The sequence below is a fragment of the Symphalangus syndactylus genome, chromosome 3 (assembly GCF_028878055.3).
Source record: "Symphalangus syndactylus isolate Jambi chromosome 3, NHGRI_mSymSyn1-v2.1_pri, whole genome shotgun sequence".
Lineage (NCBI taxonomy): Eukaryota > Metazoa > Chordata > Mammalia > Primates > Hylobatidae > Symphalangus > Symphalangus syndactylus.
In genome coordinates this window covers 7,317,754-7,339,317 of record NC_072425.2, presented here as the reverse complement: position 1 = coordinate 7,339,317, position 21,564 = coordinate 7,317,754, and the positions used below count along the sequence as shown (strand labels likewise).

Here is a 21,564-nt window from a genome sequence, read left to right as displayed (position 1 = left end):
CAGGAGGTGGGGGAAGCCCCTTTGATACCGGGGAGATGGCAAGACAGTGGCTGGGTGAGGGCGTGAAGGGCGTGAGCGTGGCACTTACAGCCCTGGGGGTGGAGGAGAGCCTCGGGACGCTGGTTGGGGTAATGGCTGCAAGGCACACCATGCACGGACACACAGGCAGACACACAGACACACGGAGACACACAGACACACGCAGACACGCAGACACATAGGCACATGGAGACATGGACACACGCAGACACGCACACACAGAAACACACAGGCACATGGAGACACACACGGACACACGCACACACAGACACACACAGGCACATGGAGACACACACAGACATACGCAGACACACACAGGCACACGGGGACACACAGACACATGCAGGCACACAGAGACACACACGGACACACAGACACACACAGGCACATGGAGACACACGTGGACACACACAGACACACAGTGAGAGACACACGGACATGCACACACAGAGACACACATGGAGACACACGGACACATGTCGCAGACACATAGACACACGGACACATGCAGACACATGCAAACACACAGAGACACACATGGACACATGCACACACAGAGACACACAGACACACGGACACATGCAGACACACGGAGACACACAGCACGGGGGGACTGAGCTGCATTAAGACAGGGCTGAGGGCCCTGAGCTCTGCCCTGGGTGGTTCCCGTCCCTGTTCTTTGCCATCCGTCCTGATCTCCCTGGCGCTGACACGGAGCAGCTACGGATGCTCAGGAGGGAGATGGGTCCAGCTCCACCCCGGGTCCCCTGCTGGTGGAGGGACCAGGACTTGGAGCCTCAGTCTCCCCATCCGCACGCTGTGGTGTCAGGGCACCCAGCATCGGGACCCAGCTGGAGCCACTCAGGCCAGGCCTGGAAGACAGAGGCCATGCAGAAAGACCTTCCCAACTGGGCCAGGGCCTCGCCGTCCCCACCCCTGCCCCTTGCCCGGCTCGGGGTCCCTAGGCTGAAGCAGAAACGGCGTGGTGCCGTTTGCTGGATTACAGGCGTGAGCCGCTGCACCCAGCCGACCTGCTTTCTTCAGCTGCTGTGCTTCCACTGACCTTCAGGCTCCTGACCTCTCCTTCTGCCCAACCACTCAGGCAGAAGAGCTCTGGGACCACAGCAGACATCTGGCCTGCGGGGGTGCGGAGGCCTTCCAGAAAACACACACAGAACGGCTCAAGCTGCCAGAGGCGAGAGCTGGGGTTAAACTGAACCCCAGGCTCCAGGAGATTCTGGACCTGACAGAGCAGAATGCCCAGCGCTGTGGATGCGAAGACGTGGCGGCTCTGCCAGGCAGCCACAGGCGGGCCGAGGGCAGCTCTGGGCCTGGAGGGGCCGAATCTGAGACTTACGGGCTGGGCTCAAGTGGACAGATGTCTTCCAGCCCAGAGCCTGGAAGGCAACACAGGCACATTCTGCCCCAAGAAGGGACACATGTCAGCGGGGCTCCTCCCCCGAGCCAGACCCGTGTCCTCACCCACTGCCTTGCCCTTCCACCTCCACATCGCCCATTGCCGGCTCCCGACACGTCAGCCCAGGCTGCAGGGGCGGGGAGGCTCACAGCCCCTGACGCCCGGCCCCGCCCCAACGTGGGCCTTACTGAGCCAAGCTGGGCAGCCCCAGAACTGACCAGCGATAAACGGTCACGGCTGGGAGCAGACCACAGAGATGGCCGTGCGAAGCAGATCGCTGTGGGCAGATGCGGTTGGCTGATTGAGCGCTGGAGCAGGGGGCACAGGCCTGGGCCTGCACAGGTGCCGGGGACAAAGCGGGGAGCCCGAGCAGCAGGGAAGAGGCCGGCCATGCGGGGAGGGGTCTCGGGGCAGGCGGGGCTGGGGCCAGGACCTCGGACTCACTCGTAGAAGTGGGCCTTGGAGATGGACAGGAAGCTGCAGTCCCTGTTGGCCTTGATGGTGAAGATGAGAGGTTCCCCCGTGAGCACGGCCAGCTGGCCCACCATCTCCCCGGGGCGTGTGAGGAACAGGCAGGTGTCTTCCTGGCTGCCAATCTTCCGCTGGTACACGTGCAGCAGCCCCAAGACCACGAACAGGATGCTGGTGTCCTGACAACACGAGAGGGCTCAGGAGGCGCCGCGAGTGGTCACGGGCAGGACGGGGGCAGCTCTGGGCCCAGAGCAGACAATGCCACCAGGCTCGGCCGGGAGACCATCCGCCGACCTGATCAGCTCTGGGCATGGACTTCACTGGAAACACTTCGGCAGTGTCTACGGTTTCATGATTTCACGAGCAGTCATGGAAAATCTGGGTTCTCGAGGGCTCCGTGCAGCGAGCCGGGCCTCGGACCTGCACACCTTCTTTCCCAGCACCCGCATACTGACTGTCCCCAGCAAATACGCGTCAGCCCAGTGTTCCTATGCATGGGGGGTCCCATGCCGCCTCGCCTGGGGCCTGGCCTCTGAGGGGTGGGTTCCCGGCCCCTCCCACACTGAGCCCCCTGCACACGCCACACGTTTTGGTCCCACATCTGCAGATGTGCCCATGAAACCACTCCAAGGCCACGTCCACTGATCTGTATCCACTGTGACCTCTTATGACCTCTTCCCAATCTGCTTGCCCGGCCCACTCTCAGGTGCGAGCGGAAGGGCCACTGCAGCAGGGGCCAAAGGTGGACACAGCTCTCAGGGCTCAGGGCTGCCTGAGGGGAGGGGTTCTGCCATGGTGCTCAGAGGGGCAGCGGCCCAGTGCTGGGAGGTCCCCACTCACTGGTGTCCAGCCCAGGCCCTCCTCTGGTGCTCCACTTGGCACTGGGCTGCAGCATTGGGTGGTCCCAGTTCCCCCCACCCGGATCCCCGCTCACCTGGTCTCCCTGCCTTGACACCACTGTGCCTGCAGGAACATGCAGAAGTGCCTCCCGGCCATCCAACAGAGATGGGTCCTGAAAACAGAGCAGGCTTCAGGGAACATGGGCGGGAAGCATAAATGAAGGTCCAGAGAACGGAGGCTGCGCTGGGCTGTTCAGGGGCAACAAGCGGGGAGGCCAGAGGCCGGGCAAGGCCCTCCTCCGAGGCTGTCCTCCAACAAGGGCCTGATGGACACCGGGCATTCTGCAGAGCCACCGATGCCAAACCAGGGCCTCGGTACAGAGACAGACACCAAACAGCGGAGCAAGGCAGAAAACGCAGAAACAGACACTCGTATTTTTGTGAATTTATGTAAAAGAGAGAGGATGTCATTTCAGGGAGAAAGGGTGATTTCTTTATAAGTGGCGCTGGCATAGCCAGCAGTGGGACGCCTTCTCCACCCCACCTACAGAACGACGCCCTCCAGGGCACGAGGACTCTGGAATCTGGGAGCTCCCAGAGGTGACCCGGGAGTGCCCAACACACTCGAACCCAGGAGGCAGAGGTTGCAGTGGACCCCGAGCCTGTGGAGAGGCCCTGGGGCAAACCAACGGTGAGGGAGCGTCTGCGGGTACCACACCCACAAAGGTTTGAAACATCAGGTGTGTGAACCCCTAGTCCACAGAGATAATGAAATAAAAACAAGAAACCCCACCCATCACCTTTGGAAGATGATTGAAAACCAAACCATTAAACTTCCTAAACCCTGGCGGTGAAGGGGGTGACGCCAGTTCCCCCCAAAAGAGAAATGACACCACACGTCTCCACAAGTCTGTCAAACAGGAGGGAGAAGAGGTGGAGGAGGATGAGAAGAGTCTGAGCAGCCACGTGTCTAGCTCTCAGGCGGAGGACGGCCGCTGACGGGGAGGCCACACCGCCCCAGGGCGCGTTGTCAGCCCAAGGAGCCGAGGAACCGTGAGAAGCTCTTCAGGAGGAGAAAGTCGCCCCCTGAGGAAAGCAGCTGCGCGAAGAAAGTCAGAGCCTTCGGGAGATGAGGGAGATGTGGGGACGCGGGGGACGAGGAGGACGAGGGGGACGAGGGGGACACAGGGGATGAGGGAGACGAAGGGGACACAGGGGACGCGGGGGATGAGGGAGATGAGGAGGACGCGGGAGACGAGGGGGACAAGGGGGACGAGGGGGACACAGGGGACGAGGGGGACGAGGGGGACGAGGAGGACGTGGGGGACGAGGGGGATGTGGGGGACAAGGGGGACAAGGGGGACACACGAGGGGGATGAGGGGGACGACGGGGACGAGGGGGACACGGGACGAGGGAGATGAGGGGGACACAGGGGACGCGGGGATGAGGAGGACGCGGGAGATGAGGGGGACGACAAGGTCGTGGGAGATGAGGGGGACGAGGGGGACACGGGGGATGAGGGGGATGATGGGGACACAGGGGACGAGGGGGATGAGGGGGACAAGGAGGACGTGGGAGAGAGGGGGATGCGGGAGACGAGGGGGATGAGAGGGACGTGGGAGCCGGCCACGGTGACACGGACGAGGCTGCTGGACGGGGTGCACTGACCGCACGGCTGAAGCCATTTGGCCGTTTTAAGGATTACTGTTAAGTGTTCAGAAATGATGAGTATTGTGGCTAGAGATGAATCCTGAAATATCCACCAGTGACGCGCTGTGATGATGGGATTTGCTTCAAGGGTGAGCACCTGGACGGGACGGAAGGACGGGACGGAAGGGGTGCAGAGAAAACAAGGTGGGCTGTGGTGTGATCGTTACTGTGAGGGATGCTAGGTGCTCACCCTCACATATTCCATCTGTTCTAGATAGTTTTGAATTTTCCCACAATTAAAAAGTTGTTTAAAGAGAAAGAAGACTGGCTGGGTACAGTGGCTCACGCCTGTAATCCCAGAATTTTTGGAGGCCGAGGCAGGTGGATCACTAGAGGCGAGGAGTTCAAGACCAGCCTGGGAAACATGGTGAAACCCCGTCTGTACTAAAAATACAAAACTTAGCCAGGTGTGGTAGTGAGCCTGTGGTTCCAGCTACTCAGGAGGCTGAGGTGGGAGGATCAGGAAGCGGAGGTTGCAGTGAACTGAGATGGCACCACTGCACTCCAGGCCGGATGACAAAGCGAGACACTGTCGAAGAAGGAAGAAGAAGGAAGAAGAAAGAAGAAGAAGAGAGAGAGATTTTTTTTTTCCTTTGCGACAGAGTTTCACTCTTGTTGCCGAGGCTGGAGTGCAACGGCGCAACCTCAGCTCACTGCAACATCCGCCTCCCAGGTACAAGCAATTCTCCTGCCTCAGCCTCCCAAGTAGCTGGGATTACAGGCGCCTGCCATCAAGCCCAGCTAATTTTTGTATCTTTAGTAGAAACAGAGTTTCACCATGTTGGTCAGGCTGGTCTTGGACTCCTGACCTCAGGTGATCTACCTGCCTCGGCCTCCCAAAGTGCTGGGATTACAGGTGTGAGCCACCGTGCCCGGCCAGAAAAGATTTAACAGATAGATCAGCCAACTGCAGCCTATAGGCCTTACTCAGATCCTGATCTGTACAAAAAGAAACCACTGAGAACCACTCACGACACAGTCAGGGGTCCAGGAACATGCTGGGTGGGTGAGCAATCGCAGCTTTTTAACATTTCACTTGCAGAATGACACTGTGGTTATGCCTCAAAAGGAGTCCTTAACCGTTAGAGAGGCATGATGTGAAATTATATCGTGTTGGAGATTTTTCAGACAGGAAATAATTGGGGGAGGGCCTAGGAGTACAGCTCTAAAGTGATTAGCCATCGTTGGTAATTATGGAATTGGGTGACTGGTGCATGGGAACTCACGACACCGTCACGGCTGCCTTTTTACCTATTTAAAGCTTTCCATCGGCCGGGCACGGGGACTCACGCCTGTAATCCCAACACTCTGGGAGGCTGAGGTGGGCAAATCATTTGAGGTCAGGAGTTCGAGACCAGCCTGGCCAACATGGTGAAACCCTGTCTCTACTAAAAATACAAAATTTAGCCAGGCATGGTGGTGGGTGCCTGTATCCCAGCTACTCGGGAGGCTGAGGCAGGAGAATTGCTTGAACCCAAGAGGTGGAGGTTGCAGTGAGCCGAGATCACATCACTGCACTCCAGCCTGGGCCATATGGCGAGACTCTGTCTCAAAAAAAAAAAAAAAAAAAGCTTTCCATCATATGTAAGAAATTAAATCCTAGATGAACTAATGATTGAATATTAAAAAGTAATAAAAATAAATTATGAAAGTGAAGCTGACAAAATGTCATACTACAATAATCTGACACTGTTATTGCTGTATTAAATATAAACATAGATGAGAATTCCGAAGTCCAGCTTTGGGACACCGATGTCCCAGAAAGCCTCAGCTTTGACTTTGAACATAAGGCGATCTCAAGCTGCTAGCTTCCCAAAGGGGACCCCAAAAGACAACTAAGCCTGCACACCACCCACAGCACCTTCTGTGCAGCCACGTCCTCCACACCCGGAACCACTGCCTGACAGAGGCAGAGAGGAGGCCACGGGCCCTGCATGGGACAAGGACCAGGTGCCCGCCGGGGCCACTCACTTCCAGCTTCATCAGGGTGAGCAGGTCCTTCTTGGCAGCTCTGAAGATGGCATCTGACTTCCCGCCGGCCAGGGTCTCGTCCACGTCACTCTCTGAGTGGTGGGAGACCGTGGAGGGCATCTCTGCAACCATCACGCTTTTCCTGGACTGGAGAAGCACGGAGATGCCGGCAATTCGAAGGGATGTGGTTGGGGAACATCGCACAAGTGCGTGGTCAGGTCTGAATCGCACAGTGCGGAAAGGCCGGCTGAGCCTCCTGAAGCTGCCGGTGCCACATGACACCAGAGCCGGCGGCGCCCCCAATGCGCCAGCAAGCCACGGAGAGGGCAGGGCCCCAAGCGAAGGGTGAGAATGACAGCCAGGGCCTACCTTGCTGGCCATGGAGCTCCCGGGGTGCTCGTCCGAGTGCAAGAAGACCCTGGCACGGTCACATGCCATCCCCAGGTCGGAAGTGGCACTGCCTGGGCCCCCTACACACAGAGGGGACACTCAGGACACGGCTCGCTGGGCCACAGACACAGACACCCGCGGTGTGGGCTGCACGCACCCTGCAGTCTAACCACACGGACCCCGGCAGGTCCCTCGAGGGCGTCGGCCCCTGAGATCCCTCCATACCCTGCTTTCTTTCGGCATCTGCCTCAATGGCTCTGTGACCCACCAGCTACAGGTTTTCTCCGCAGCTTAAACCCACACGGGGCCTTCAACATTTCTGGGCACTGATAAAGGTAGCCTGGTCGGTGCCTAAAACACTGAAAGAAACCAGCCCTGGCCCTGAGCCTAATTCCTCAAACCTTGCCATGCGCGCCACACCCTGACCACTCGCTGCGGGCCACTCTGGGTGGAGCCCCCTTTCTCTCGCTGTCCATCTCAGGGATGCTGCCACCCTCTGTACGTGAGCTCCCCTAACGAGGGCCCTGGGCCATCACGCTGGTGCTTTGGGCTTGGCTGTTTGCAGTCCCAGCCCCGTCTCGGAGGGAGGGGGTTGAGGCACCCCCTCCAAAGAGCTCGCCTGTTGCTGCTTTTGGGCGGCCTCGGGCTGAGCGGGATGAAGCAGTGTGCACCCTTTTACGGCCCACCCTCAGCATTACACATCACTACACACACAGCGTATCTGACCTCTGGACTAGCTGCTGTGGATTCTGAGGAAGGGTGCGCGCTCTGCACGACGGGGTCACGCACGCCCAGGCACGGATCCAGCCCTGCGTGTGCAGCTGCGCATGCGAGCGAGTCATCCGCACTGCGGTTTCCCATCCAAACTGGAATTCGCAACAACATTTCTCCGCGGAATACAGAGGAACCGCGCAGACACTAACCGCGGACACATGCCACACAGATGCCGCGGCCACATGGCGCTGCAGGAAGGAACCAGGCTCAGGAGCACAGCCACGTGCCCCTCCCTGGGAAGCCAGACACGGAGAGCCAGGAGCGCTGGGCCTTGGAAAGGGGCGCGTGTCTCCGGGGCTTACGCTGAGGGTGCGCTGGTCGGGTTTCACGGAGCTGCACCCTTCAGCCCAGTGCACTGTTTTGTGTGTTACTCATGCCCCCGTCAAGTTCTGCTGTTTTTTAAAAAAATCCGAACTGGAAACCAATCTATGGCAACAAAGGTCACCAGTGCTTCCTCTGGGGCTGACCCTCTGGGGTGGGCGAGAGGAGCGCAGCCCCTTTACCTGGCCGCAGCCACACAGGGGAATACTGGGGTGCAATGACCACACCTTGTACGTCAACAAGCATGTAGCTAAATGATAAAATTTCTCACACCTGTAATCCCAGCACTTTGGGAGGCTGAGGCACGTGGGTCGCCTAAGGTTGGGAGTTCGAGACCAGCCTGACCAACATGGAGAAACCCTGTGTCTACTAAAAATACAAAATTAGCGGGGCATGGTGGCGCATGCCTGCTATCCCAGGTCCTTGGGAGGCTGAGGCAGGAAAATCCCTTGAACCCGGGAGGCAGAGGTTGTGGTGAGCTGAGATCGCACCATTGCACTCCAGCTTGGGTGACAAGAGCGAAACTCCGTCTCAAAATAAATATATAAAATAAAATACAGGGGCCAGGCATGGTGGTATGCACCTGTGGTCCTTGCTGCTCAGGAGGCCAAACTGGAAGGATCACTTGAGCCCAGGAGTTTGAAGCCTGGACAACATAGTGAGAGACTGCATCTCTTAAAAATAAATAAATAAATAAATGGGCCAGGTGCAGTGGCTCATGCCTGTAATCCCAGCACTTTGAGAGGCCTAGGTGGAGGGAGGGCTTGAGGCCAGGAATTCAAGACCAGCCTGGGCAACACAGCAAGACATCTCTATCTACAAAAATTAAAAAAAACTAGCCAGGTGTGGGGGCCACACCTGTGGTCCCAGCTACTCATGAGGCTGAGGCGGATGGATCACTTGAGCCCTCATGGGCTGAGGCGGGCGGATCATTTGAGCCCAGGAGTTTGAGGCTGCAGTGAGTTGTGATTTCACCACTGCACCCCAGCCTGGGCCATGGAGCAAGACCTTACCTCAAAAAAAGAAAAAGAAAAAGTGGTGGATCAACTAGATAGCCATTTAGAAAAGGATGTATCGGCTGGCTGTGGTGGTTCACACCTGTAATCCCAGCACTTTGGGAGGACGAGGCGGGAGGATCACCAGGTCAGGAGATCGAGACCATCCTGGCTAACACGGTGAAACCCCGTCTCTACTAAAAATACAAAAAAACAGCTGGGCGTGGTGGCGGGTGCCTGTAATAACAGCTACTCGGCGGCTGAGGCAGGAGAATTGCTTGAACCTGAGAGATGGAGCTTGCAGTGAGCTGAGATCACACTACTGCATTCCAGCCTGGGCAACAAGAGCGAAACTCTGTCTCAAAAAAAAAAAAGAAAAGAAAAAGAAAAAAGAAAAGGATATATCTTTTTTTTTTTTTTTTGAGACAGAGTCTCGCTCTGTCACCCAGGCTGGAGTGCAGTGGCGTGATCTCGGCTCACTGCAAGCTCCGCCTCCCGGGTTCACGCCATTCTCCTGCCTCAGCCTCTCCGAGTAGCTGGGACTACAGGCGCCCGCCACCACGCCCGGCTAATTTTTTGTATTTTTTTTTTTAGTAGAGATGGGGTTTCACCGTGTTAGCCAGGATGGTCTCGACATCCTGACCTCGTGATCCGCCCGCCTCGGCCTCCCAAAGTGCTGGGATTACAAGCGTGAGCCACCGCGCCCGGCCCAAAAAGATATATCTTGACCCCTACTCACTTTCTACAAAAGAATAAATTCTAGATGGATAATATGAAAGGTAAAACGTTAAATCTTACAGACAGATTTCTGAAACAGGACACAAAATGTATTAACCACAAAAGAAAAATATTGATAAATTAGATCCCATTAAGTTTAAAATTTCCTATTCATCAAAAGACACCACTAAGATAGTAAAAAGTGAATAGAAAATATTTTTAATATACATACTGGACAAAGGAATCATACAGAGAATATATAAAGAATTCCTATTAATAATAAGAAAATGAAAGCCAAGAGGAAAATGGGCAAAAGACAAAGAAGGCTATCCAAGTGGAAATGAAAGGTGCTCGGCCTCACAGTTCATCAAGAAGACAGAATCAGAGCACAGGCAGGCTCCACTGCACGCCTGTCAGAAGACAGGGCAGCACATGCTGGGCCGGAAGTGGCCGCTAACCATGGGTGGCCAGTAAGCACCTGAAGTGTGGCTGGCATGAGTGAGTTTAGCTGGTATGAATGAGTTTAGCTGGTACGAGTGAGTTTAGCTGGTACAAGTGGGTTTAGCTGGTACGAGTGGGTTTAGCTGGCGTGAGTGGGTTTAGCTGGCGTGAGTTTAGCTGGCGTGAGTGAGTTTAGCTGGCGTGAGTGAGTTTAGCTGGTACGAGTGAGTTAGCTGGCGTGAATGAGTTTAGCTGGTGTGAGTGAGTTTAGCTGGCGTGAGTGAGTTTAGCTGGTACGAGTGAGTTTAGCTGGTATGAGTGAGTTTAGCTGGCGTGAGTGAGTTTAGCTGGCGTGAGTGAGTTTAGCTGGCGTGAGTGAGTTTAGCTGGTACGAGTGAGTTTAGCTGGCGTGAGTGAGTTTAGCTGGTGTGAGTTTAGCTGGCGTGAGTGAGTTTAGCTGGCGTGAGTGAGTTTAGCTGGCGTGAGTGAGTTTAGCTGGTACGAATGAGTTTAGCTGGTACGAGTGAGTTTAGCTGGTACGAGTGGGTTTAGCTGGCGTGAGTGGGTTTAGCTGGCGTGAGTGGGTTTAGCTGGTGTGAGTGGGTTTAGCTGGCGTGAGTGAGTTTAGCTGGTACGAGTGAGTTTAGCTGGTACGAGTGAGTTTAGCTGGCACGAGTGAGTTTAGCTGGCGTGAGTTTAGCTGGTGTGAGTTTAGCTGGTGTGAGTTTAGCTGGTGTGAGTGAGTTTAGCTGGTGTGAGTTTAGCTGGTGTGAGTTTAGCTGGTGTGAGTGAGTTTAGCTGGCATGAATGAGTTTAGCTGGTACGAATGAGTTTAGCTGGTACGAGTGAGTTTAGCTGGTACGAGTGGGTTTAGCTGGCGTGAGTGGGTTTAGCTGGAGTGAGTGAGTTTAGCTGGCGTGAGTGAGTTTAGCTGGCATTGAGTTTAGCTGGTGTGAGTGAGTTTAGCTGGTACGAGTGAGTTTAGCTGGTGTGGTGAGTTTAGCTGGTGTGAGTGAGTTTAGCTGGTGTGAGTTTAGCTGGCGTGAGTGAGTTTAGCTGGCGTGAGTGAGTTTAGCTGGTACGAGTGAGTTTAGCTGGTACGAGTGAGTTTAGCTGGTGTGGTGAGTTTAGCTGGTGTGAGTGAGTTTAGCTGGTGTGAGTTTAGCTGGCGTGAGTGAGTTTAGCTGGCGTGAGTGAGTTTAGCTGGTACGAGTGAGTTTAGCTGGTATGAGTGAGTTTAGCTGGTACGAGTGAGTTTAGCTGGTGTGAGTGAGATTAGCTGGTGTGAGTTTAGCTGGTGTGAATGAGTTTAGCTGGGACAAATGAGTTTAGCTGGTACGAATGAGTTTAACTGGCGTGAATGAGTTTAGCTGGCATGAGTGAGTTTAGTTGTCAACAGTCACATGAGGCTTGTGGTCCCATGATGCACAGCACAGGCATAGAGCAGCCACAGCAGTCAGATGAGGCTGAGGAGTAGACGCTGGTGTCAGTGCCTGAAATGCCACCAGGCAGTGCTCCTGTGTGGGCGGAAAGCCACCCAGGTGCTGAGGCACGAGACTGAGGGCACAAGCTGTTCCAATATAATCAAGAAAATAGTTAGGATAGGAGAAAGTTATATTAGAAATAGGATATAGAGATGATTACATATGGAAATTATCAATCATTAGTTTTCCGTATTAACCTTTGTATGATTATTATAACCAAAGAAAAACCAGGCCACACAGAGTTAGGAGCTGAAGGGACATTATGAGAAGCGACCAGAAGACAAGAGTGTGACAAGCGCCCAGATAAGGGCTGCTTGAGGGCTCCTTGGTCTAGCGGTAGTGCCAGTGCCGGGAAGACACCCGTTACTTAGCAGACCTTGGTCTAGCGGTAGCGCCAGTACCTGGAAGGCACCCGTTACTTAGCAGACTGGGAAAGGGAGTCTCCCTTTCCCCGGGAGTTAGAGAACACTCTGCTCCACCAGCTCTTGTGGGGGCCTGACGTTAGCCAGGCCTGCCCGCAGTCATCTGGAGCTTCGCCGTCTCCTGTGGTGCTGTGCTTCAGTGGTCACGCTCCTTGTCCACTTTCATATTCCGCCTGTACACCTGCTGCTTCTCTTAAGTTCTTAGAAGACAGCAGTAGCAGAATTAGCAAAAGTATTAGAGTCTTTGATCTCTCCGATAAGTGCATAGAAGAAATGCTGACGTCTGCTGTCCTCCCTCTCTGCTTCAGCTACCACAAAGGGAAAGGCCCCCTGTCACGTGGACACGTGACTTGCTTGACCTTATCAATCACTTGAGATGACTCACACTCCTTACCCTGCCCCCTTACCTTGTATACAATAAATAGCAGCGTGTCCAGGCCTTCGGGGCCACTACCGGACTCTGCGCATTGGTGGTAGTGGCCCCTGGGCCCAGCTGTCTTTCCTACTATCTCTTAGTCTCGTGTCTTATTTTTCTACAATCTCTCGTCTCCGCACATGAAGAGAAAACTCACAAGGCCTGTAGGGCTGGACCCTACACCCCCGAGCCAAGCACACATGACTCCATGATCCAGCAGCCCCAAAAGAAATGTGTACACGCTCGTGCAGTGGACGCACCGATGCGAACATTCACACAGTGAAGCCTGCACCACAGCGAGAAGGTAGGGAGGCTTCTCCACATGACAGCATGGATGGACCTCCCCACAGGATGCAGAGCAGGGAAGCCAAACGCAAACGCACGCCACACGGCTCCACTTCTAAAAAGGAAAACAGGCCAACCTCACCCAGGCTGGCAGACATCGGGATGGTAGACAGCCGTGGTGGGGAGCAGGTTTTACAACCAGACACGGCTTGCTGGTGGTAACAAGAGGAGCATGAACGGGGCTTGCAGGGGCTAATTAGTTTCTTTACCTGGTTCACAAGTGAGTTCAGTTTATGGAGTCATCAAACCATCCACCTGCAATGTGCATCCTGCATGCGCTTTATACAACCATCACTAGTTAATAAACAAACAACAACTGGGCTAGGTGTGGTGGCTCATGCCTGTTATCCCAACACTTTGGGAGGCTGAGGCAGGAGGATCACTTGAGCCCAGGAGTTCGAAACCAGCCTGGGTAACATGGCAAGACACCCTCTCTACAGAAAACAAGAAAAAGAAAAAGAAAATACAAAAAAAAAAAAAAAAAAAAAAAAAAAAAAAAGCCAAGTGCAGTGGTGTGCCTGTAGTCCCAACTATTCAGGAGGCTGATGTGGGAGGACCACTTGAGCCCAGAGGGTTGAGGCCACAGTGAGCCATGATCTCACCACTGCACTCTAGCCTGGGCCACAGAACGAGCCTCTGTCTGGAAAAAAAAAAAAAAAGCTATTACTTAAACAAAAAAATCCATGTAGATTCAGCTACCTGATGCCCGATGGCACAAAAAAAGCAAGAGAGAGACGACAGATTGTTTTGTTAATGGCGTTGGGTAAATTATCATCATAAAGAGTAAGAAAAAGATTAATTTCTTCCCTCATTCTTGCAGTATAAACCACAGATAAATGAAAGACCTCTATGTGAAAGGCAAAACTAAAAGCTAATAAAAATAGTCTTTGAGGCCAGATGCGGTGGCTCAGCCTGTAGTCCCAGCACTTTGGGAGGCAGAGGTGGGCGGATCACCTGAGGTTGGGAATTTGAGACCAGCCTGGGCAACATGGAGAAACCCCGTCTCTACTAAAAATACAAAATTAGCCGGGTGTGGTGATGGGTGCCTAAAATCCCAGCTACTCCGGAGGCTGAGGCAGGAGAACCGCTTGAACCTGGGAGGCGGAGGTTGCGGTGAGCTGAGATCACGCCACTGCACTCCAGCCTGGGCAACAAGAGTGAAACTCCGTCTCAAAAAAAAAAAAAAAAAATTAAAAAAAAGAAATAAAATAGTCTTTGGAAAATTTATTTATGACTCAGAAATAAGGAAAGAATAAATAAGACCCAAAACACAAATCACAGGTGCCAAGGCAAAAGGCTGGCTTTCCACAAAAGAACATCAGGGTTCCCGTTGCGTGAAGGTCCCATGGCGGCATTTTCCAGCCCATGGACAAGAGGGAAGAGAGTCTCCAACAAAAACTAAGGAGACGACGGGGAAGAGAATCTCCAAAAGTGAAACTAACCAGGGATCTCTACCTACAGCACATAAAGAATCAACACAGATCAACCAAACTCCAGAATCCTGCAGAAAGTGGGCAGAGAATACGACCAGACAATCTGAGAGGCACGCCCAGATGGAACCGAATACAGCAGGAGCTGATGAGCTTGCCGGTGACCCGCGGGTGGCAGACGGCGGAGTGGGCAGGTCTGCGGCAGGAGCACGGCTGCACTGCCGGGCAGGATGGACTTGGAGGCTGCCCTGAGAATGCCCTGGGCCCTGGGGCCGGGCTGCGGGCGGGTCACCCGGCTGTTGAGGTTTTGCTACACATCAATTACAGCAAAGGTCCCTGTGGGGAGGCACAGGTCAGCAGGGCTGGGGAAGGAAGGGCAGGCTTGCTAGAGACCTGGGACGCAAGGCAGGAGAGGGACCATGCAGGGAGGGCGGGAAGGGCCGAGCACATGGCTCTGCGGGGCATCTGGGGGCACCGGCCCAGCCCTGGCGGTGGTGGGGGTGAGACAGGGCGGGCACGCAGAGGAGCACACCAGGGTGTTCTGGGCAGCAGGATGGCCACCAAGCCTCAACCCTAGAGCCAGAGGACAGGCACAGGCCCCTCTGGGCATGTGGGGCTCAGTGGAGAGCGCCCGCCTTGGTGGCGATGCTGGGCGTCAGTGCAGCTCAGCCTGGGTCTCAGATGCCGAGGGCCCTGTGGGTCACACAGGCTGGGCAGCTGTCGAGGTTCTTTACCTTGTGGGGCTGAAGGGTCAGAGTCACCTGCCCCGGGCTTCTCCAGCTCGTCCAAGATCCCTTTGCGAACGGAAGGCGCGGGGACGGAGTGGCTCCTCTTCAGCATGGGCCCAGGAGCTGCTGGGCGGCCGCCCCCGTGACCTGCTGGGGAGGCGGCCATGAGCAACCTTGGTCTGCACGTACTCCCTGGGGCCACACAGGGAGCAGGGTCCCCACAGCAGCAGCAGCTGGTGTGCCCCGCAGTGGCCTGCGCACCTGCACACACTCTGGACCAGCCCTCGGGCCACCCATTCGTCTGCATCTGCCGGGCCAGCAGGTGAGTGCAAGCGAGTGCCACCCTCTGACTAGCCCTGGCCCCTCCCCGCCCTAATCCCCCCTCTCACATCCTCCTCCTCCCAATCCCCCTCCCTACCCCAATCCCCCTTCCCCCAAATCCCCCCTCCCCATCTCAATCCCTCTCCCCCAAATCCCCCCTTCCCACCCCAATGCCCCTCCCCCAAATCTACCCTCCCCACCTCAATCCCCCCTCCCCAAATCCTCCCTCCCTACCCCAACCCCCCTTCCCCGAAATCCCCCTCCCCACCCCAATCCCTCCTCTCCGCCCCTTCCATCCCTACCCCAATCCCCCATGTGCCCCGCCCCCAACCCTACCCTAACCCCCCTTCCCCCCTCCAAGGCCTTGCTGCCCTGATTGTCCTGCTGTGGGCCAAGTGCCTTGAAGGCAAACTCCATCCAGGTGGGGCTGCCGGCCAGGCCCTTTCTCAGGGCGTCCCCTTGGCAGATGCGGCTGTCTGGGCTCACCTGGGATGGGCCACGCAGGGCTGCATCTGCTCCTCAGGTGAAACGAGGAAGGAACCTGGCCTTGCCAACCACACAGGCTGAAGGAGGCTGCCCTGCCTGGACACTGTCCTTACCTACAGAGGCCCATGAGCCCCCCCCAGCCCTGGTCTCTGCCAAGACCCCACCCAGGACAGCTGCTGCCCCATCAAGTCACACGGACCTAATCCAGTGAAAGAAATGCCATTCAGGCAACGACACATACTCTAAAATACACTTTGAGGCCAGGTTCAGTGGCTCACACCTGTAATCCAAACAATTTGGGAGGCCACGGTGGGAGGATCACTTGAGACCAGGAGTTCAAGAACAGCCTGGACCACGTAGCGAGCCGCCATCTTTACAAAAAATTAAAAATAAAACTAAATGAGCTGGGCCTGGTGGTACGCGCCTGTGGACCAAGCTACTCAGGAGGCTGAGGAGGCAGGAGATTCCTTTGAGCCAGTGAGGTGGGAGTGGCAGTGAGCCAATATCCCACTACTGCACTCCAGACTGGGCAACAGAGCAAAACCCTGTCTCAATAATAATTATTATTATAATAATATTAATAATAAAAATAAAATGCATTTCTGGGAAAAAGCAGACCAGCCAGAGCTGTGTTTAAAGGTGGCTGTGATCCTCACGGGGTCTCCCAAGCACACGTAAGTGGAGGAGTGACTCCTCTCTGCTCACTCCATCCCTCCCTCACTCACCCCACTCTGCTCACTCCATCCCCCACTCACCCCACTCTGCTCACTCCATCCCCCACTCACCCCACTCTGCTCACTCCATCCCCCACTCACTCACCCCACTCTGCTCACTCCATCCCCCACTCACCCCACTCTGCTCACTCCATCCCTCCCTCACTCACCCCACTCTGCTCACTCCATCCCCCACTCACTCCACTCTGCTCACTCCATCCCCCACTCACTGACTCCACTCTGCTCACTCCATCCCCCACTCACTCACTCCACTCTGCTCACTCCATCCCCTCCTCACTCTCATCAGCATTGCTTCATTTGATTTCACATACTTCTGTTAGTCACGTCAACTCTTCTGGGAACATGATGGGCTATAAATAACCAAATGTGCACCTCATCTGTAGGGTGGCTGTTAACTCCATCACACAGATCGTCCTGGGGTGACTCATGCGGTGCACGCCGCACCTGATCGCTTCCTCCTCAGATTCAGGCCCCCCCAGTTAGCGCTCAGAACAGCGCGTGAGAGCCCAATGCGGGAGGCCTGTTCCCCACCAGGCACCTGGCCCAGGCCAAGCACGCAGGGAGAATTCTGGGAACAACTAAAGAATGGAGGGTGAAGGGTCCTGGGCCTGTGTGAGGTCATCCGGGCCTCACGTGAGGAGACGGGGACAGTGCGATGAGACAGGGACACGTGAGGAGACCTGGGGTCAGTGTGAGGAGACCTGGGCATGTCTGAGGACATCCAGCCCGCATGTGAGGAGATGGGGACACGTGAGGGGACCTGGGGGGCAGGTGAGGTGACTTGTGGGACTTGTTGGGTGACCTGGGCCATGTGAGGTGACCCGGGGATGTGTGAGGTGGCCTCAGGCATGTGCAAGATGACCTGGGGTGACCTGAGGCAGTGGCAGCAGGATACCCTGGACTCTGGGGCTGGACACTGCCCTCCTTGGTGCAGGACAGTACCTGAGTCACAGGACTCCTGGAGCCGCGGTGGCTTTTTAAGCCGCTCTTCTTCGCCATAGAACACCTGCTTCTTGGCCTTCCCGGCAGCCACACTGGCTACAGACACGAGAGGGATGGCCTGGCTCTCCTGGGACACAAGAAGGAAGTTCAGTGCCACCCCAGGAACACCCCACGCCCACTGACAGATGTGGGCCTCTGAAAGGTGTGACAGGTGTGGGCCCCTCAAAGGTGTGACAGGTGTGGGCCTCTGAAAGGTGTGACAGGTGTGGGCGTCTCAAAGGTGTGACAGGTGTGGGCCTCTGAAAGGTGTGACAGGTGCGGGCCCCTCAAATGTGTGACAGGTGTGGGCCCCTCAAGGCAAAGTTTAAGCTGCACTTCAGGCAATGGGAAGAGGCTGATCATCAACCCAGAATTTCAGTTATTCAAGAAAAGGACTGGTCTGTTTAAGGCTACCAAGCTCAGCCTGCTTTTACCCTAGGCCCTGTCTCAAACACTTTATCAAGTCAACATAATGCCCCAAATTCTCAGAACCTTAATACTCTTCATTAAAACAAAAAGTAATGTAGAAAACAAAAAGATATTCCCTTAATGTCAACCACTGAAGACGACAAGCCCTAAAATGTCATCAGAATTACAATTTCCAACTGAAATGCACATATTAAAGACTAACGCGTGCTGGGCATTTACTAACCGAGCTCCACTTGGAGTTGTCCCTCTGGAGGGACACGGTTGTGAGCAGCCACCTGGTACCCCTGCAGCTCCCGTTCAGGACTGTGATGAGTCTTCCTTTGGTCACCTGTGTTCTGTAGGACATCGGCAGCCACACACACGCTCCTTCCCTTTCTGGCCCTGCAGGCTGCACACCAAGCTGACGGCCCTGTCCAGCAGAGGCTGCCCCTCCCCATGCCTGTCCCGTGGGGTCCCTACAGCCGTGTCCAGCAGAGGCTGCCCCTCCCCATGCCCATCCCATGACTAAAGAGAGCCCTCCACGTATCAGGCTACTGTTTCAGGCAGTGGGGATGGAGCAGGGCATGAAACCCTGGTCTCACTCGGTTCTCACGAGAGCTTGGCTAGGTGGGGACCGTCCCACGTCCCGGCCAAGTGCCTCCCAGGGTCACACTGCTGGGAGTAGGGAGAGCCCGGGTTGATAGCCTCGTGCCCTTGACAACGCGCTGTACCCTCCAAACGGGTCACAGTTCGGGGTCAGCTCCGCCCCACCCGGTTCAGATAGGAGGAGCAGTCAAGGGCAACACACAGGGAGTGCTGGCAACAGGGACCCCACGGGATGGGCATGGGGAGGGGCAGCCTCTGCTGGACACGGCTGTAGGGACCCCATGGGACAGGCATGGGGAGGGGCAGCCTCTGCTGGACAGGGCCGTCCGCTTCGTGTGCAGCCTGCAGGGCCAGAAAGGGAAGGAGCGTGTGTGTGGCTGCCGATGTCCTACAGAACACGGGTGACCAAAGGAAGACTCATCACAGTCCTGAACGGGAGCTGCAGGGGTACCAGGTGGCTGCTCACAACCGTGTCCCTCCAGAGGGACAACTCCAGCATCGGAGAAGGAATTCCACCTTTCCCAAGTCCCAGCGAATCAGAGATTTTGGAACACAAGGCCCCAGGAGAATCAAGCCTCCAAATCGACTAGCAGGTGCTTTAAGGTAGGAAAATAAACACAGCACAACCATCCCCTCCAAAGTCCTAATGACCAGCAACTGGGAAGACCACAGCTGTTGCTGGCACTGCCCCACCAGGCACTGGGCGCCTGCTGTGCCAACCAACAGCTGTCCCGATGCCAGGTGCATGGAGCAACATGGGGCTTTGTGAGCTGGTTTCCACTTACAGGGTTGAAGAGCTCTGTGGTCAGGCCCAGGTAGTTGTGCAGAGCCAGAAAGGTCACCCTCTGCAGCCGCACCATGATGATCTGCAACAACACGCCAGCTGCACAGTGACCACCGGCCCGGGGTACAGGGCGGGCCCCCGGCAGCACCACACAGAGCACTGAGAACCGTGCCCCAAGCCCCGCAGACACCACAGATCGAACCCTCTCAGGGTGAAGAACCTCGCAGACTTGACACCTCACCACGGTCATGTAAGATGTTCACATCATGGGGAACGGGGCGAGGGCCACATGAAGACTGCATTGTTTTTGCAAGTTTTCTATAATCTAAAGTTACTCCAAAGTGAGAAGTTTAATAAAAATGTAAAAATCTCTTTGGGGGGTAGTGAAGGATCTTAAGACCTCTTTGAGGTTGTGAACATTCATTTTTATTTTAAGATATATATTACAATTTTTTTTTTTTTTTTGAGACAGAGTCTCGCTCTATCGCCCAGGCTGGAGTGCAGTGGCGCGATCTCGGCTCACTGCAAGCTCTGCCTCCCGGGTTCACGCCATTCTCCTGCCTCAGCCTCCCGAGTAGCTGGGACTACAGGCGCCCGCCACCACACCCGGCTAATTCTTTGTATTTTTGGTAGAGACGGGGTTTCATCGTGTTAGCCAGAATGGTCTTGATCTCCTGACCTTGTGATCTGCCCGCCTTGGCCTCCCGAAGTGCTTGGATTACAGGCGTGAGCCACCGTGCCCGGCCTACAAATTTTTAAAATATAACCTTAGTTCTTCCCGAACCCACTCAGAATCCCACATCACCAGTGGTAAGTCCCGCCAATGAAGTCGATTTCTCTATTCCTCTGAAATCACTTTCATGGCTGTAAAGCTGAGAACTGAGAAATTACGCGGGCAATAAACCCACTCAAATCCCAAACCAGTGCCCAGGCCCCCCCAGGGTGACCCACAGCAGCTAGAAGAGTTGTCTGGAAAAGTGACCCACCTGCACCACCCTCACCAGAGTTTCCGGATATTTCTCAAAAACTCCGTGAAAAGCCGCAGCTGGAAGCCGGAGGATGGTGGACGGGACGGCCGCGCGGACGGAGACCGTTTTGTAAGGTGCAGCGTGGCCCTGAAACAACAGCTCCATCAGTCCCCGCTCTGTGGGCCTGGCCAAGCCCCCCAGGGACTGCCAAGGCTCCTGGAAGCCCTGGAGGAGGCCCCGCCTGCTGCCCGGTCACACGGTTCCATTCTCCTTCCCAGGCTGGGCTGTGCAAAGTGCTGCTTTTGGCACCAGCTGCACATGTTTTTTGACCGTCCAAGAGATGTGCGGCGAAGGGCTAGCTGACGACGAAATGTGGATGAGGGGGAGGCCCGCAGGCAGCCACCCCACCAGACCTGGGCACTCACTACGGGGAGCTCCAACCGCTCCCACCTGCCACTGAGGCTCACGGGCCAGCTCACCAGCGTCCTACTCTATCTCCAACGTCAACGTCGGTACCCCTCGCCAAAGGGCGTGCCAGACACCAACCTGAGCGGGCTTCCTAAAAAGGCCACCGAGAGGGTCAGGAGCCACCACCATCAAACGCCCACCTCCACAGCCGGGTCACCACCTAGGACAGGGAGCGCGCACTGCCGGGTCGCACGAGGCCCAGGTGAGGAGCCAGAGCGGCTCACCGCGTGGATGTGGCCAGCAGAGCCCCACACGGCCATGGAAAGAGCCCAGGAAAAGCCCCAGTGAGTGCTGTGGTTTCCATCTTCCAGAAATCGGTGGGCTCTAGAGAGAAAGGGCTGTTTTTAAATCACGCTGTCATCTGCATGCAGGCAGATTCTTCTGGAAACTTGTTGGCTCTAGAGAGGAAAGGCTGTTGTTTACACCATGCCGTCACCTGCCTGCAGAGACAGATTTTTTTTTTTTTTTGAGACGGAGTCTCATTCTGTCACCCAGGCTGGAGTGCAGTGGCGCGATCTTGGCTCACTGCAAGCTCCGCCACCCAGGTTCACGCCATTCTCCTGCCTCAGCCTCCCGAGTAGCTGGGACTACAGGCGCCCGCCACCACGCCTGGCTTATTTGTTTTTCGAATTTTTAGTAGAGACGGGGTTTCACTGTGTTAGCCAGAAGGGTCTTGATCTCCTGACCTCGTGATCTTCCCACCTCAGCCTCCCAAAGTGCTGGGATTACAGGCGTGAGCCACCGCGCCCAGCCCAGATTCTTCTGGAAATTGGTTGGCTCTAGAGAGAAAAGCCTTCTGTTTACATCACGCTGTCACCTGCATGCAGAGGCAGATTCACCCTTTTTGGTGCACACCTCTAGCATTTTCACCCCCACCACAGAAACAGAACAATCCCAA

The 21,564-nt window shown here is 55.5% G+C and overlaps 1 protein-coding gene across 1 annotated transcript in view; it reads right to left on the bottom strand.

Annotated features, from left to right (window-relative positions):
- The window catches only part of PNPLA7 (patatin like phospholipase domain containing 7), an 84,563-nt gene that overhangs the window by 37,162 nt on the left and 25,837 nt on the right, over positions 1 to 21,564 (bottom strand). Inside the window, 8 exon segments of the mRNA XM_055270179.2 lie at positions 1,901 to 2,106; positions 2,862 to 2,939; positions 6,449 to 6,595; positions 6,818 to 6,918; positions 14,917 to 15,057; positions 17,394 to 17,520; positions 19,232 to 19,312; positions 20,217 to 20,345. Of these exon segments, the coding sequence (XP_055126154.1) occupies positions 1,901 to 2,106; positions 2,862 to 2,939; positions 6,449 to 6,595; positions 6,818 to 6,918; positions 14,917 to 15,057; positions 17,394 to 17,520; positions 19,232 to 19,312; positions 20,217 to 20,345 (1,010 nt within the window).